The 14604-nt window shown below is 47.6% G+C and overlaps 1 protein-coding gene across 1 annotated transcript in view; it reads right to left on the reverse strand.

Annotated features, from left to right (window-relative positions):
* Positions 1 to 14604, reverse strand: part of LOC144693318 (pleckstrin homology domain-containing family G member 3-like) — a 201215-nt gene that overhangs the window by 151754 nt on the left and 34857 nt on the right. The window contains exon 2 of the mRNA XM_078563111.1: positions 4747 to 4822. Coding sequence (XP_078419237.1) covers positions 4747 to 4795 — 49 coding nt within the window. The 5' untranslated portion in view covers positions 4796 to 4822. The remainder of the gene's footprint in view (positions 1 to 4746; positions 4823 to 14604) is intronic.

The following is a 14604-nucleotide window of genomic DNA, read 5'->3' on the forward strand; positions in this document are numbered from 1 at the left end:
GTCTGAGGTCTTACCTGTCCCAGCGTAAAGTCGCTGTGTGGTCAGGGCAGGTGGAAACGCGGGGGGTGGGGGTGTGAAATTCCGTTCCTAAAACCCGCTAGCAGAGGAGTGTGAAATTCAGGTCCAAATGTTCAAAGTGCCTTGGTGGGATCTGAACTCTCATTCTCTAGATTATTAATCTAGGTATCCGGATTAGTAACCCAACGCACTACTCTAGCCTCTCATTTAAGCATCCTGCATATCAGGCAGGCCTGACACATTGAAGGGGAAGCTAAATAATTACAGCAGGAGAAGGGAATAGAAGCATAAATTGATAGGATTAGATAAAGTAGGAGCAGAGGTGCGCGGAGCAATGACACCAGTTTGGATCAGTCAGGCTGAATGGCCCTTTACTGTGCTGTAAATTCGATATAATCAATCACTGTAATGGGCTCCGTTCAATTGGTCTGATTGTTAAACAGTCACCATTGGAAGGTTCCTGAACTCGAACCCATTGAGTATGAATGAGGTCAGCTTGGCACTGCACTGCCCGGTGTTATGAAGCATTATGCACAGCATTCCGTCCTCGCTTAAGGCTGAAGTACCCACTGAGTGCCAGAGTGCCAGCTTCCAAAATGGCAGCCACCTAGACAATACCATAACTTTCACAGCAGACAAACTTTATCAAAAGAATTTCAACTGACCTCAAATGCTTGGTTATTACAAAACTACAGCAGACTCAAAGGAGAGATGTTCAATTTTGTCCCATATAGTGTTCATCTTAACAGAGCCCCTTTGCAAGAAGACAAGGTAAAACTTCTGCCAAAAACACACACTTAACAGCCCAATGGAACTCTGAAAATAACTAGCTCGCAATCAGAATTGATGGTCCCTCCCTGCGTGGAGCTCTCCTTCCGGGCTTCCTTCCCTGGGTAGAGCATCCCGCTCTGGGAGCCCCTTCCCAAATGGAGCACCCGATCCAGAAGTCACTCCATGCCAATCATGAGGGAATGGCGATATATTTCTAAGTCATAATGGTGTGTATCTTGCAGGTGGTGGTGTTCCCATGCATCTGCAGTCCTTGTTCTTCTAGGTGGTTGAGGTCCTGTGTTACACACATGTTACCAAAAGAGGCTTGGCGATTTGCCACAGTGCATCTTGTAAAATGTACACACAGCTGCCACTGTGGGAGAGGGAATCTACGTTTGAAATGGTGGATGAGCTGCCAGGCAAGATGGTTGCTTTGTCCTGGATGGTGTCAAGCTTCTCGTGTGTCATTGGAGCTGCACCCATCCAGGCAAGTGGAAAGAATTCCATTCACACCCCTGACTTGTGCCTTGTTAGGTGGTGGACAGGCTTTTGGGAGTCAGGAGGTGAGTTACTCACTGCAGAAGTACCAACCTCTGACCTGCTCCTGTAGCCACAGTATTTATTTGGCTGCTCCAGTTAAGATTCCAATTAATGATAACTCTTAGGATGTTGTTAGTGGGGAATTTGGCAATGGGTAATGTTGTTGAATGTCAAGGGGAGATGATTAGATTTTCTCTTGATGGAGATGGTCATTTCCTGGCATTTGCGTGACACAAATGCTACTTGCCACTTATCAGCCCAAACCTGAATGTTGCCCAGAACCTGCTGCATACGGGCTTCATTATCCAAAAAATTGTGAATAGTACTGAATACTGTGAAATCATCAATGAACATTCCCATTTCTGACCTTATTATGGAAGGAAGGACTTTGATGAAGCAGTTGAAGATGGTTGGGCCTAGGACACAACCCTGAGGAACTCCTGCAGTGATGTCCTGGAGCTGAGATGATTGACCTCCAACAACCACAACCGTCTTCCTTTGTGCTGGGTATGATTCCAACCAGTGGAGAGTTTTCCCCCGATTCCCACTGTCTTCAACTTTGCTAGGCCTTCTTGATGCCACACTCAGTCAAATGCTGCCTCGACATCAAGCGCAGTCACTCTCAAGTCACTTCTGGAATTCAGCTCTTCTGTTGGTGTTTCAGCCAAGGCTTTGGTGAGGTCAGGAGCTGTCTAATCCTGATAGATTCCAAACTGAGCGTCAGTGAGCAGGTTATTGCTGAGTAAGTGCCACTTGATAGCATTGTCGATGACACCTTCCATCACTTTGCTGATTGAGTATAGGCAGAAGGGACAGTAATTGTCCAAATAGGATTTGTCCTGCTTTTTGTGTACAGGACAACTGGGCAATTTTCCACATAGCCGGGTAGATGCCAGTGTTGTAGCTCTACTGGAACAGCTTGGCTAGGGGCGCGGCAAGTTCTGGAGCACAAGTTTTCAGTACTATTGCTGGAATGTTGTCAGGGCCTATAGCCTTTGCAGTATCCAGTTCTTTCAGCCATTTCTTGATATCATGTAGAATTAGTCGAATTGGCTGAAGACTGGCATCTGTGATGCTGGGGACCTTGGCAGGAGGCCGAGATGGATCAGCACTTCTGGCTAAAGGTTGTTGCAAGTACTTCAGCCTGTCTTTTGCAACAATGTGCTGGGCTCCCCCATCATTCAGGTTGGGGATGTTCATGGAGCCTCCTCCTCCAATTAGTTGTTTAACTGTCCACCAGCATACCTGACTAGATGTGACAGGACTACAGAGATCTGATCTGTGGTGTTGGTTGTGGAATCGCTTGGCTGTCTCTGTAGCATGCTGCTACCACCGTTTAGCCTGCACGTAGCTTCACCAGGTTGGCAACTCATTTTAAGTTTCCCTGGTGCTGATCCTGATATGCTCTTCTACAGTCCTCCTTGAACCAGGGTTGGCCCCTTGGCTTGGCTGTAATTGTAGACTGAGGGATATGTCGGACCTTGAGGTTACAGATTGTGGTGAAATACAATTCTGCTGCTGCTCATGGCCCAAAGCGCTTCATGGATGCCCAGTTTTGAGCTGCTAGATCTATTCCGAATCTATCCCTATTTAACACGGTGGTAGTGCCAGACAAATACTGTGCGCTGGTCTTTTTTACCAGTACTACTTTGGACAGATGGATCTGTCTCAGGTAGATGGGTCATGTAGGCTTTTACCTCGTGTTGGTTCTTTCACCGTCTTCTACAAGCCCAGTTAGCCAGCTCGGTCAGTAGTGGTACTACCGAGCTACTCTTGGTGATGGACATTGAAATCCCCTAACCAGAGTACATCCCATGCCCTTGCTACCCTCAGTGCCTCTTCAAAGTGGTGTTAAACATGTAGGAGCACGGACTGATTCATCAGTTGAGGGAGGGCAGAAAGTGGCAATCAGCAGGAGGTTTCCTTGTCCATATTTGACCCAGTCTGTGCTTGGTCAGGGAATTCTGCACTAGATCGAGGGTGGATGGGGGTGGGGGTCTGTGCTTGGTCAGGGAATTCTGCACTGGATTGGGGGTGCGTGGGGGTGGGGGTCTGAGCTGGGCCGGTTTTGAGGCGTTGGTGTTGTACACTGCATGCATCCCACAATTCTGTCCATCCCGATAGTGGGTTGGTACCCGCTGCATGAATATTAGCTGCTGCTTCCCAGAGTGGGCAGCATGATTTTCAGCATTTCCATGGGAGGTTTCTCAGGTCTTGGCAGTAGGAAAGTCAGTGTTCCTCCTGATGTTTTTCCATCTCATGGAATGCAATGACACTGTGGTGGAAAGCGGGGTGGGGGGTGGTGGGTCCCGGGGGTGGTGGGTCCCTGCAATGAGAGATAGTACTGGGAATCAGACAGTTGGAGTGGACTTAAACCTCCCCGACACTGTCCTCATGGAGGCGTTTAATTGCATGACCATGATCTTTGTGTAGTAACTGCAGGACCATGAGGCAGAGCAGTATTCTGTAACAGGCCAGGCTGCTGTTGCAGTGTGAAGTGTTCTACCTGTGCTTCCCCATGACAACCCAGTGAGTTTCTGTCCCGGTCAACCCTGGTTTTTACAATTTGGCCAGCGATGGTGAGATGAGGCTGATAAGTGAGAACCCTGTCCAGTGGTCATTAGTCTAGGCCTCTGGATGACCAGCTCAGTAACACAGGCTGGGGTTTTCCGGTCCACTAAGGGCAGGCATCGTCACGGGCAGGACGGGAAAGAGAAAATTTGGAGAGTGGCCAAAAGTCAATTGACTTTTGACCGTTCTCCAAATTTTCCCTAATGCCCACAGTGATGCCCACCACTGGCAAGGCTGAAAATCCCAGCCATAACCACCATGCTACCATTCCCGATGATATGCTGATAGGACTTTATTTTAATATAATTTATTGAGTTACTATGAGACCCGACATATGGAGGTAATCAGTGCAGCAGAAGCCGTGAGCCTAGAAGCAAATCTGCAACCCAGCCCATTGGTAATCAATTTCCTGCAAACACTTGGTCCGTTCCTCGAGTCTTCCCTCCAATTTGGAGGGGTGATCTAGCCAGTAGGAGACACGTTCCATGTAAGCCCCAGTCTGCGTCGCAACATAACTGCAGACTGCAACACAGAATGCCGATCCTCCCAAAAGGTTAGCATTTCCAACACTTATCACGACAGCCAGAACCAGTTTTGTGGCGAGCTTGTCTTGTTACAATCGCTCTGACCGGACGGGAAAGCAGACTCTTGGTCAAAGGCGCCATCTCCACTGTGCGTCCATTCAGGAAAACAAAATGGCGCCAGGCCCAGCTTGGTGAAGTGACACTGGAGGAAGCTCACACAGAGCACAGGTACTGGCACAGACCTGTTGGGCCCAATGGCATGCTTCCGTGCTGTAACTTCTGCCCTTCTATGTAATAATATTAAAATAAGGCAGGTACTGACCTTCCACAGCAGGTGCTTCTTTAGCAGAACACAACGAACCTTCAGGCATGCCAGCACAGAGTTAACCGAGGCCTCACTATGGAAACAGAGAGAGATTTTAGAATTACACCGTGTAGCCCTCAAGACTTGTCTCGTTCCCACAATGAATACATTTGAAACATCCCATTGTATTCATTCAACTGATTAGGACACTGCCATTCATATGTCTGGTGTTTGGATCAGAAAATTCATTTTCTTTTGTGCTACTTCCCTGTATCAACCTTGGCTCAATTGGTAGCTCTATCACCCCCGAGTCACAGGAAAGACAGACTTGCATTTATATGGCACCTTTCGCCAACACAGGGCCTCCCAAAATGCTTTATACTTTTGAAGTGCAGACTTGATTTATCGTAGGAAACGTGGCAGCCAATTTAAGCACAACAAGCTCCCAAAGGAAAGCAACGAGATAACGAAAAGATCACGGAACATGGTGGGGGAGAGCTCCTCAGTTCTTCTTCAAAATAGCACCGTGGGATGTTTCAAATTCACCGGAGAAGCCAGATGTGGCCTTAATGTTTCATCCAAAGGAGGGCAACTCCGATGGTTCAGCATTCCCTCAGAGCTGCCCCGAAGCGTCAGCCCAGACCTTACGCTCGCATTTCTGGGATTGGGACTTGACCCCACAACCTACTGAACCAAGAGAATTCAACCACAGACCCATGAGGGACACCCAACTGCTCTTCAAATAGTCCCTTTGGGGTTTACAGCACTCGCGTTAACTACCTTAGCTAGTAATGTGGAAAGAAGATCGAAACCCACTAGCAATGCAGCACTCCCCTGGCATGTTTTGAACTCCCAGCTTAAATTTGGTTCTGGTGTGGTGATCAGATGAATTTCTGCCCCAAAACTAGGAGCATTACCCATTGAATCAAGCTGCCAATACAAGTTTGTTGCGATACCATTACTTCACTGTCATCTGCATCAACTTTTAACAACGTAAGGCACTTCACGGGAGCGTAATCAAAAAAATAAATCGACGTGGCTCACAAAAGCTTAGTCAGAGATAGGTTTTAAAAGGAAGATTTTAAAGGAGGAGAGAGAGGTTTAATGGAGGGGTTTCCAGAATATAGGCCCAGATGGCTGTAGGCAGGGCTGCCAATGGTGATGTGAAGGAAGTGGGAATTTCACAAGAGATGCAGAGAGGATTGTAGGGCTGAAGGAGGTCATAAGTAGTGTGGGGGTGGGGGGTGGGGGGATGCGGTGATGAGACATGGGAAGAATTTGAAAATGAGGATGCAAATTTTAAACTCGAGGCATCACGGAGAAGGTCCAGCACCACCTTCTCAAATCACCGAGGGATGGGCAATAAATGTTGGCCTTGTCAGTGGTGAACTAAAAAAAAATCCTGGCTTGCTCCGAGAACTGCTATACCAGTGCTTGTTATCTGTATCATAGAATAATATAGCACAGGAGGAGGCCATTCGATCCATCATGCCTGAGCTAGCTTTTTGAAAGACCTATATATTTAGGGCCATTCTCCTGCTCCTTCCCCACAGCCCTGCGGATGTTTCATTGTTTTGTCATTTTGCATGCTCACAGATCACTAGGTCTGAATTTTTTCTTTTAGATGAAATAGCCAAAATCTAGATCTTTAGTCATTACTTTTATGGCATAGTTTGGACTCCTTCATTAATCCTGTGCCTGGCTGTGTAAAAGAAAACTCCTGAGCACCAAGCCACCTTCACATCCTTCCTGCTGGAGTAGGCTGATCCAAACTTCATTGTATGGAGTCGGGGTTTGACTTGTCATGACCTTTCAACTCCCTATGTCACATTCTATGCGGTGGTCACCCTTGGCAACATCAGAGCTTCATCATGGGAGGGAAAGATGTCAATTGTATGTTTACTAAATGGGGCTGTGGTCAAGAATGTCTGTGACAGGGTAGGGTTATGGCTCTGATTACAAGAAGGTAGGGCCTTACCAACTCAATCTGTAATGTATTGTCCCTCAAGGAACCACTGTGAGCTCTACATAGCAGCCAATTTGTGCACAGCAAGCTCCCACTAAAAGCAATGTGATAATGACCAAAAATCTGTTTTATCGATGTTTTTTGAAGGATAAATATTGTCCAGGACACCAGGGAGAATTTCCCTGCTGTTCTTCAAAACAACGCTCACTATATGGTTCACTGACGTGCCCTGTTTGTTTAATGTCTCATCCAAAAGATAGTGCAGCACATTCTCTGTACTGCACTGGGAGAGGGGAGAGTCAGTCTGGATTGTGTGCTCAAGTCTTTTGAGTGGAACTTGAACCCGCAACCTTCAGGCTCAGAGATAAGGGGGCGCTACCAACTGAGCTGCAGCAAACACCAGGAGCAACACTGCAGGGAAACCCTCCCCATTGCAGCACCATACAATCCTCCATTCCAGCCCTCTTAGCACTTCAGCTCACAACACATGGTGGGCTGCGGAGGAGGTTGGGAGGGGTCGGGGGGGTGGGGGGTGCTAGTGGGTTAGAGAGCAAGTTGGTGCCAACGTGATTCTGTGCACATTCTCTGGTGGTCTCACAGCGGGTGGGGGTGCTGTCTGCAGGTCTCCGATTGATTAACAGACAGGACAGAGCATGACACCCAGGTAGAGCGCAGGGAGGTAGTATGGATCTCTATTACCTGGTGTGTTAGGAACAGTGTCAAGGTGAGGTTGTGACTCCCAAAAGCCTGATAGGCTCAAGGCCTGTCCGTGATGGGAAGGATCTGAGGGGAAGGGCAGGTGGGTATAACTCTCCAAACCCTGATACGTTAATACATAATTAACGCTGGCACGGAGATGTCAAACCGAGGTTGTGTCTGCATTCTCAAGTGGACGTAAAAGATCCCAAGACACTGTTTAAAAGACGACTGGGGGGAGTTGTGACCAATATTTATCCCCCAGTGAGAGTCAGTGCAGAAGCACGTCATGATCTGATCACCATTAGATTGCTGTTTATGGGATCTTACCATGCATTTTTAACAGCCATGTTCCCTGCATTACCACAGTGACCACATTTCAAAAGTACTACATTGGCTGCAAGGCACTTTGGGGCTTCCTGGGGTTGTGAATGAGTCAATAGAAGTACAGGGCCTTCCTTTTAAAGATCAAAGCTAAAAGTATAGCAGGACTCTGTATTCCTGCTTTAGGATCCTCAGTTTTCAGAATTTTCTTTAAATTTTAGTCAAGAACTTCGCCCAGGCATCATCCTCCCTCACGCCTTCTCCTCCCTCCCAGAAACATGATAGGGTCTCCCTTGTCCTCACTTAGCACCCCACCAGCCTCCGTATTCAAAGGATCATCCTCCGCCATTTCCGCCAACTCCAGCATGATGCCATCACCAAACACATCTTCCCTTCACCGCCCCTGGCGGCATTCCATAGGGATCGTTTCCTCCGGGACACCCTGGTCCACTCCTCCATCACCCCCTACTCCTCAACCCCCACCTATGGCACCTCCCCATGCCCACGCAGAAGATGCAACACCTGCCCCTTCACTTCCTCTCTCCTCACCGTCCAAGGGCCCAAACACTCCTTTCAAGTGAAGCAGCATTTCACTTGCATTTCCCCTAACTTAGTCTACTGCATTCGTTGCTCCCAATGCGGTCTCCTCTACATTGGCGAGACCAAACGCAAACTGGGCGACCGCTTTGCAGAACACCTGCGGTCTGTCTGCAAGAAAGACCCAAACCTCCCTGTCGCTTGCCACTTTAACACTCCACCCTGTTCTCTTGCCCACATGTCTGTCCTTGGCTTGCTGCATTGTTCCAGTGAAGCCCAACGCAAACTGGAGGAACAGAACCTCATCTTCCGACTAGGCACTTTACAGCCTTCCGGGCTGAATATTGAATTCAACAACTTTAGATCTTAAACTCCCTCCCCCCATCCCCACCCCGTTTCTTTCCCCTCCCTTTTGTTTTTTTCAATAATTTTATATATATAATTCCATTATTTTAAAATCTACAACTAATACCTTATCAGTCTTTCCACCCCACCCCCACTAGAGCTGTACCTTGAGTGTCCTGCCATCCATTCTTAATTAGCACAATTTCTTAGATAATATCACCACCTTCAACACCTCTTTGGTCCTTTTGTCTGTGACATCTTTTGATTATCTGCTCCTATCACTGCTTGCTTGTCCCTACAACCACCCCACCCTCAACTTCTCTCCCCCCGCCCCCCACCTTAAACCAGCTTATATTTCACCCCTCTCCTAACTATACTCAGTTCTGTTGAAGGGTCATGTGGACTCGAAACGTCGACTCTTTTCTTCTCCACCGATGCTGCCAGACCTGCTGAGTCTTTCCAGGTAATTCTGTTTTTGTGTTAAATATTTGCCTTTGCCTGCTGCTCTGAAGCAGTGCGTCTGAAATCTGAATCCCCAGGAACCTGTTCAAAGGATATCCCTCACCGTCCAGTTTTTCACTATTTATAAAGAATCCATCAATTCAAAATCCAGGATCAACAACAAACAAGGTCTGCCAGAAAACAGCAGCAGAGACCTTTATCTTTTAGCTGCTGATTAATCTGCTCATACATTTCCTGTTTTAATTATAAACCAATGTGTATTGCATTACTGTAATTAATCCAGCAGGGGTCAGTGCTATCCTGCGGGTCATTAACAGACTCTAACTGGTCACTTTAAATAGGGACCCCACGTGCTCACTGACTAACATCAGTAGAGATACAGCCAGTAACAAAGGGTGCCATGAGGAGGGGTCACTGAATGACAGTGTGGGCTAGCTGGATTAACATCAGTTGAACATACGAACAAGGAGCAGGAGTAGGCCATTCGGCCCCTCAAGCATGCTCCGCCATTCAATAAGATCATGGTTGATCTGATAGTAACCTCAGATCCACATCCCGCCTGCCCCCACTGATAACCTATCACCCTTTGCTTACCAGGAGTCTATCCACCTCTGCCTTAAAATATTCAAAGGCTCTTCTTCCACCGCCTTTTCAGAACATTTCATGTCATCTCCATTTCAAATGGGCAACCCCTTATTTTTAAACAATGACCCCTAGTTCTCATCCTCTCCACATCCACCTTGTCAAGTCCCCTCAGGATCTTATATGTTTCAATCAAGTCACCTCTTACTCTTTTTAAACTCCAACGGATACAAGCCTACTCTGTCCAACCTTTCCTCACAAGACAACCTGCCCATTCCAGGTATTAGTCTGGTAAACCTTCTCTGAACTGCTTCCAATGCATTTACATCCTTCCTCAAAAAATGTGACACACTGTACACAGTACTCAAGATGTGGTCTCACTAGTGCTCCATATAAATGAAGCATAACCTCCCTACTTTTGTATTCAATTCCCCTCCTAATAAATGATAACATTCTATTCGCTTTCCTAATTACTTGCTCTACCTGCATACTGGCCTTTTGTGATTCATGCACGAAGACACCTCTACATCTCAGAGCTCTGCAATCTCTCACCATTTGGATAATGCTTCTCTTTTATTCTTCCTGTCAAAATGGACAATTTCATATAAAGTCAGTAACACAGGGTGTTGGGGGTAGAGGGTTGCTGAGTGACGGTGTGGGGGGAGCTGGATTAACATCATTAGAGATACAGTCAGGATTGCTGCTCTAAACTGTAACATACTAATCTGTGCTGCAAACTAAGAGTCAACGGGCATCAGGTAAGGACAGCATCTGTACTGGTTGTGATGCCCTCTGTAGTGAAATAGTCAAATATTGCTGATATCCATTACCCAGGCCTACCCTGCAGTGAAATACTGAAGGGTGACCCAGGTGCTGTGGAAATATTCCAAAGAATCTTTGAAGAGGGAAGGGGACAGAGGAGGAGAGGGAGATAGAAGAGAGAGAGGAAGACAAATAGGGACGAAGATGAAGGAAGGAAAGAGAGGAGGAGGAGATAGTAGAAGAAGGGAGAAGTAGTCAGGAAAAAGAGGGAAGCTGAATAACAGGGAAGATAACGTGAAGAGAATTGACGGATGAGAAAATAAGTCACTGGTTCTGCTGGTAGTGCCGAGATGGTGGGAGTACAGCCATTGCCATTCCTTAGTGAGGGTGGGTAGGTGGGTCGATCGGTCAGTGGGTGGGTCCGTGGGTTGGTTAGTGGATGGGGGCCGGTGGGTCAGGGCTGAAGTCAGTCAGCAAATAGTTGACGGAGTGGCTCTGTTCTTTAAGTTCTTTGGGATGCCCTGAAGTTATGAAAGGTGCCACAAGAATAAAAGTCTTTCCGCAATACATCAACAATGTGTATTTCTATAGCACCTTTAACATAATAAAGCATCACAAGGCTCTTCACAGTAGAGTAATCAGACAAAATTTGACACTGAGACAAATAAGGAGATATTAGATCAGATGAATTAAAGAGTCGGTTTTAAGTCTTGCCTTAAAGGAGGAGAGTGAGGCAGGGAGGCAGAGAGATTCTAGGGAAGGAATTCCAGAGCTGAAGTTGAAGGTACAGCCACAAAGGAATTGGGAGGGGGACTAGATGGCAGACTTGGAGCAGCGCTGTTATCTCAGAGGGTTGCAGAGCCGGAGGAGATTACAGAGATTGGGCAGAGATGTGGACGGACTTGAAAATAAATATTGGAATGCAGCTGCTCGCTCAATTGGAGAACACATAGTCCCGTTTAGTTAGGGATACACGTGCTGTCAGAATCTGTATCTGGTGGAGTGCCGAGAGCTGGTTCCTGTGGGAAGAGACTGACCCCAGGTCACTGGCCTGTTTACTTGCAGAGGGTCCGATTACTAGAGTTTTCCATTTACCACACAACCCAGAAACCTCACAGTAAACATCAGCTTATAGAAAGAAATAACTTGTATTTATATAGAGCCTTTCAGCACTTCAGAACACCCTGAAGGGCTTTACAGCCAATGAAGTATTTTTGAATGTAGCCACAGGTGTAGTGCAGAAAATGAGGCAGCCAATTTGCGCACAGCAAGCTCCCACAATTGCAATAAATGATCAGTGGTGTGGGATGAAGGGTAAAATTGGCTCGGACACTGGGGAGAAATCCCCTGCTCTTTGAATAGAGGCATGGAATCCACCATGAGGACAGACATGGATTTTAAGCTCAAGTACCCGGAATAGAGAACTCAATCTTCCAACACTTCAAAGAGTATTTGATATTCTGTAATACCAAGAGCTCCTGAGAATGTGAAAGGCGCAATGTAAATGCAAGTTCTTTTCATCGTATTTACAACACGCAGGAAACAAATTAGCGAAATACATGTGGAAACCATCCGGCTGATAACATCACTTATGATAATTACCGGCATCTTTCCAGCTCAAGTAGGAGAAACAACTGCATTAGGGTCTGTGTGTCTTTGTGTTTTACAAGCAGGCAGCCCATCAGGTGAGTGACAAACTCCAGCCCTTGCCCCAACTCATCCTCAAAGACACAACACAAAGCTACAGAAACACCATGTGCAGCCATCAAAATACTCACCCAACCCCTGGCTTTCAATGTGACACAAAGACTTCCTCCGGCTCCTCCTCTAAACCTCACTCTTGCAGATAGATAACATCCGCAATAGTCATCTCATCTACATAAAAACACACGGATTCACCACTGGGTACTGACTACAGCATGTATCAGCCATCTGAACCCCTCAATTAGATTCCAGCCTGTAACTCACTCCTGGGTATCCATTATTCTATATATAAACCATCTGAACCGCTCGATTAGATTCCAGTCTGTAACTCACTCCCGGGTATCCATTATTTTATATATAAACCATTTGAACCCCTCAATATTAAGATGAGTGACTAAAAGCTTAATCAAAGAGGTAGGCTTTAATTAATGTTTTGAACCTTGAACCTGCAACCTTAGCAAAGTAAAATGACTCAAGGCACTTCACTGGGCATTTGCTTCAGACGTAGAGAGGTAGAGAGACAGAGAGGTTTAGGGAGGGAATTCCAGAACTCAGGACCCTGGGCAACTGAAGGCACAGTCGCCAAGGGTAGGACAAAGTGAGTCAGGGGTGCACAGGGGCATAGAATTGGAGGAGCAGAGAGATTTCTGAGGGTGGGGGTGGTTACGGAGAAAGGGAGGTGCAAGGCCATGGAGCGATTTGAACATGCGAGTGCGAATTTTAAAAGCGAGATGTTGATTAAGTGTAAAGTCCATTTAGATCATCATGCATAGGATGATGGGTAAGTAAACATTGGTGGGAGTTTGGATAAAGGCAGCAGAGGTACGGATGAGCTCAAGTTTACATTGCCAATAAAAACAGATTTCACGGTTTTTGGATGGTGCTCAACTCTGGTTTCTAAGCACACAATTATATTTAGAACCACCGCTACTAAGGGAGATCTCTGGATTCCCATGATTGACAGCGGAGTGGTCTCATCTGGTGTCTTCTCAATCACCTTCACCCCACACTCCCCAGGTAGCCACAGATGCCCATAGTTCCCCCCCACCCTAGTCTGAGCTACCCTTCACATTCTGGGAGGTAGGGTAGGGGAGAATCCGACATTGGGGGGAAATCTTGTGCCCTCCACCCCCCCACACCCCACCCCCACCGTGGCGGGCTTGGTGGTGGGGGTGGCAGTTGGGAGGGCGCCGGGTGGAGACTGCGCCACCTTCCTGCCTCCACCCTGCTGAAGATGTGGCGGGAAGGACCATGGACAGCCTTCCCGCTCCACCACTGACTGAGACCCTTAAGTGGACAATTAGTGCCGACTTTAGGGCCTCATCCCACTGCAGCTGGTATTAACACAGCAGCAGGCAGAGGACTTGCCACATGGGCAGCACACGACAAGCAAACCTTGTCGGGATTGCTTGTGGGCTCCTGGGGGCGAGGGGTGGCCCTTCGGTCAAAGGCATTCAGTGAGGGGAGGCCCGCCGAGAGTCAACACCCCTGCCCTTGCTGCTGACGTCCCTCCCCCACTACATCAGCCCCCACCTCGCCATCACTCACCTCTGGCATGGGATTCTGCACCAACCTTTGGCCTTGGACAGGTGGCATGCCGACGGCAACCACTTCCCCCCCACCCCACCCCCCACAGTGGCACTGCCGTTCAATAGAGCTGCTAAGCTCTGATTGGCCAGCTGCTCTCAGCGGTTGGGGCTTCTGCCCCATGGCGGGGCAAGGGGGATGTTTCTTGATCCTGAGGGAAGGCCCACTGCTGGCCTGACAAGTGCCCGAGTAGAACAAGATGCAGCAGGCCTTCCCAAAGAGAGGCGATGCGGGGGTCCTGCCATTTCTTCAGGGGGCATCCGAGATCCCTGTTGCCCCCACAAGATTCCACACCAGGTGTTTGTTAAAGAGGACAGCGATTGGGAATTCGTAAATGCAAGGACAACTCATTTTGTTGATGAGGCCCACATACAGCACAGAAAGGGATCATTTGGTTCAATTGGTCTGTACCGGCATTTGTGCCTCACAAGAGCCTCCTCCCAACCTTGCTGTCAGCCGGGGCTCAGTTGACAACACTCTTGCCTTCGAGTCACCAGGTTCCCACTCCAGGACTTGAGCACAAAAATCAAGCTCACACCCCAGTGCAGTACTGAGGGAGTGCTGTAGAGTTGGGAGATGCCATCTTTCAGATGAGACGTTAAACCAAGGCCCATCTGCTGGCTCAGGTGGATGTTAAAGATCACACAGCACTATTGTGAAGAGGAGCAGGAGAATTATCCCCAGTGTCCTGGACAATATTTATCAATGCCACAAAAATGATCTGGTCATTAGCACATTGCTGTTAGTGGGAGTTTGCTGTGCACAAATTAGCTGCTGCATTTCCTACAGTACATCAGTGACCACGCTTCAAAAGTACTTCATTGGCTGGAAAGAGCCAATGGTGATTGTGAAAAGTGCTGTACTGTATAAAATGCACCTTCTTATACTTCACCAATATATCCTCTTTTTCC

The sequence above is a fragment of the Cetorhinus maximus genome, chromosome 18, assembly GCF_964194155.1.
Source record: "Cetorhinus maximus chromosome 18, sCetMax3.hap1.1, whole genome shotgun sequence".
Taxonomy (NCBI): Eukaryota; Metazoa; Chordata; class Chondrichthyes; order Lamniformes; family Cetorhinidae; genus Cetorhinus; species Cetorhinus maximus.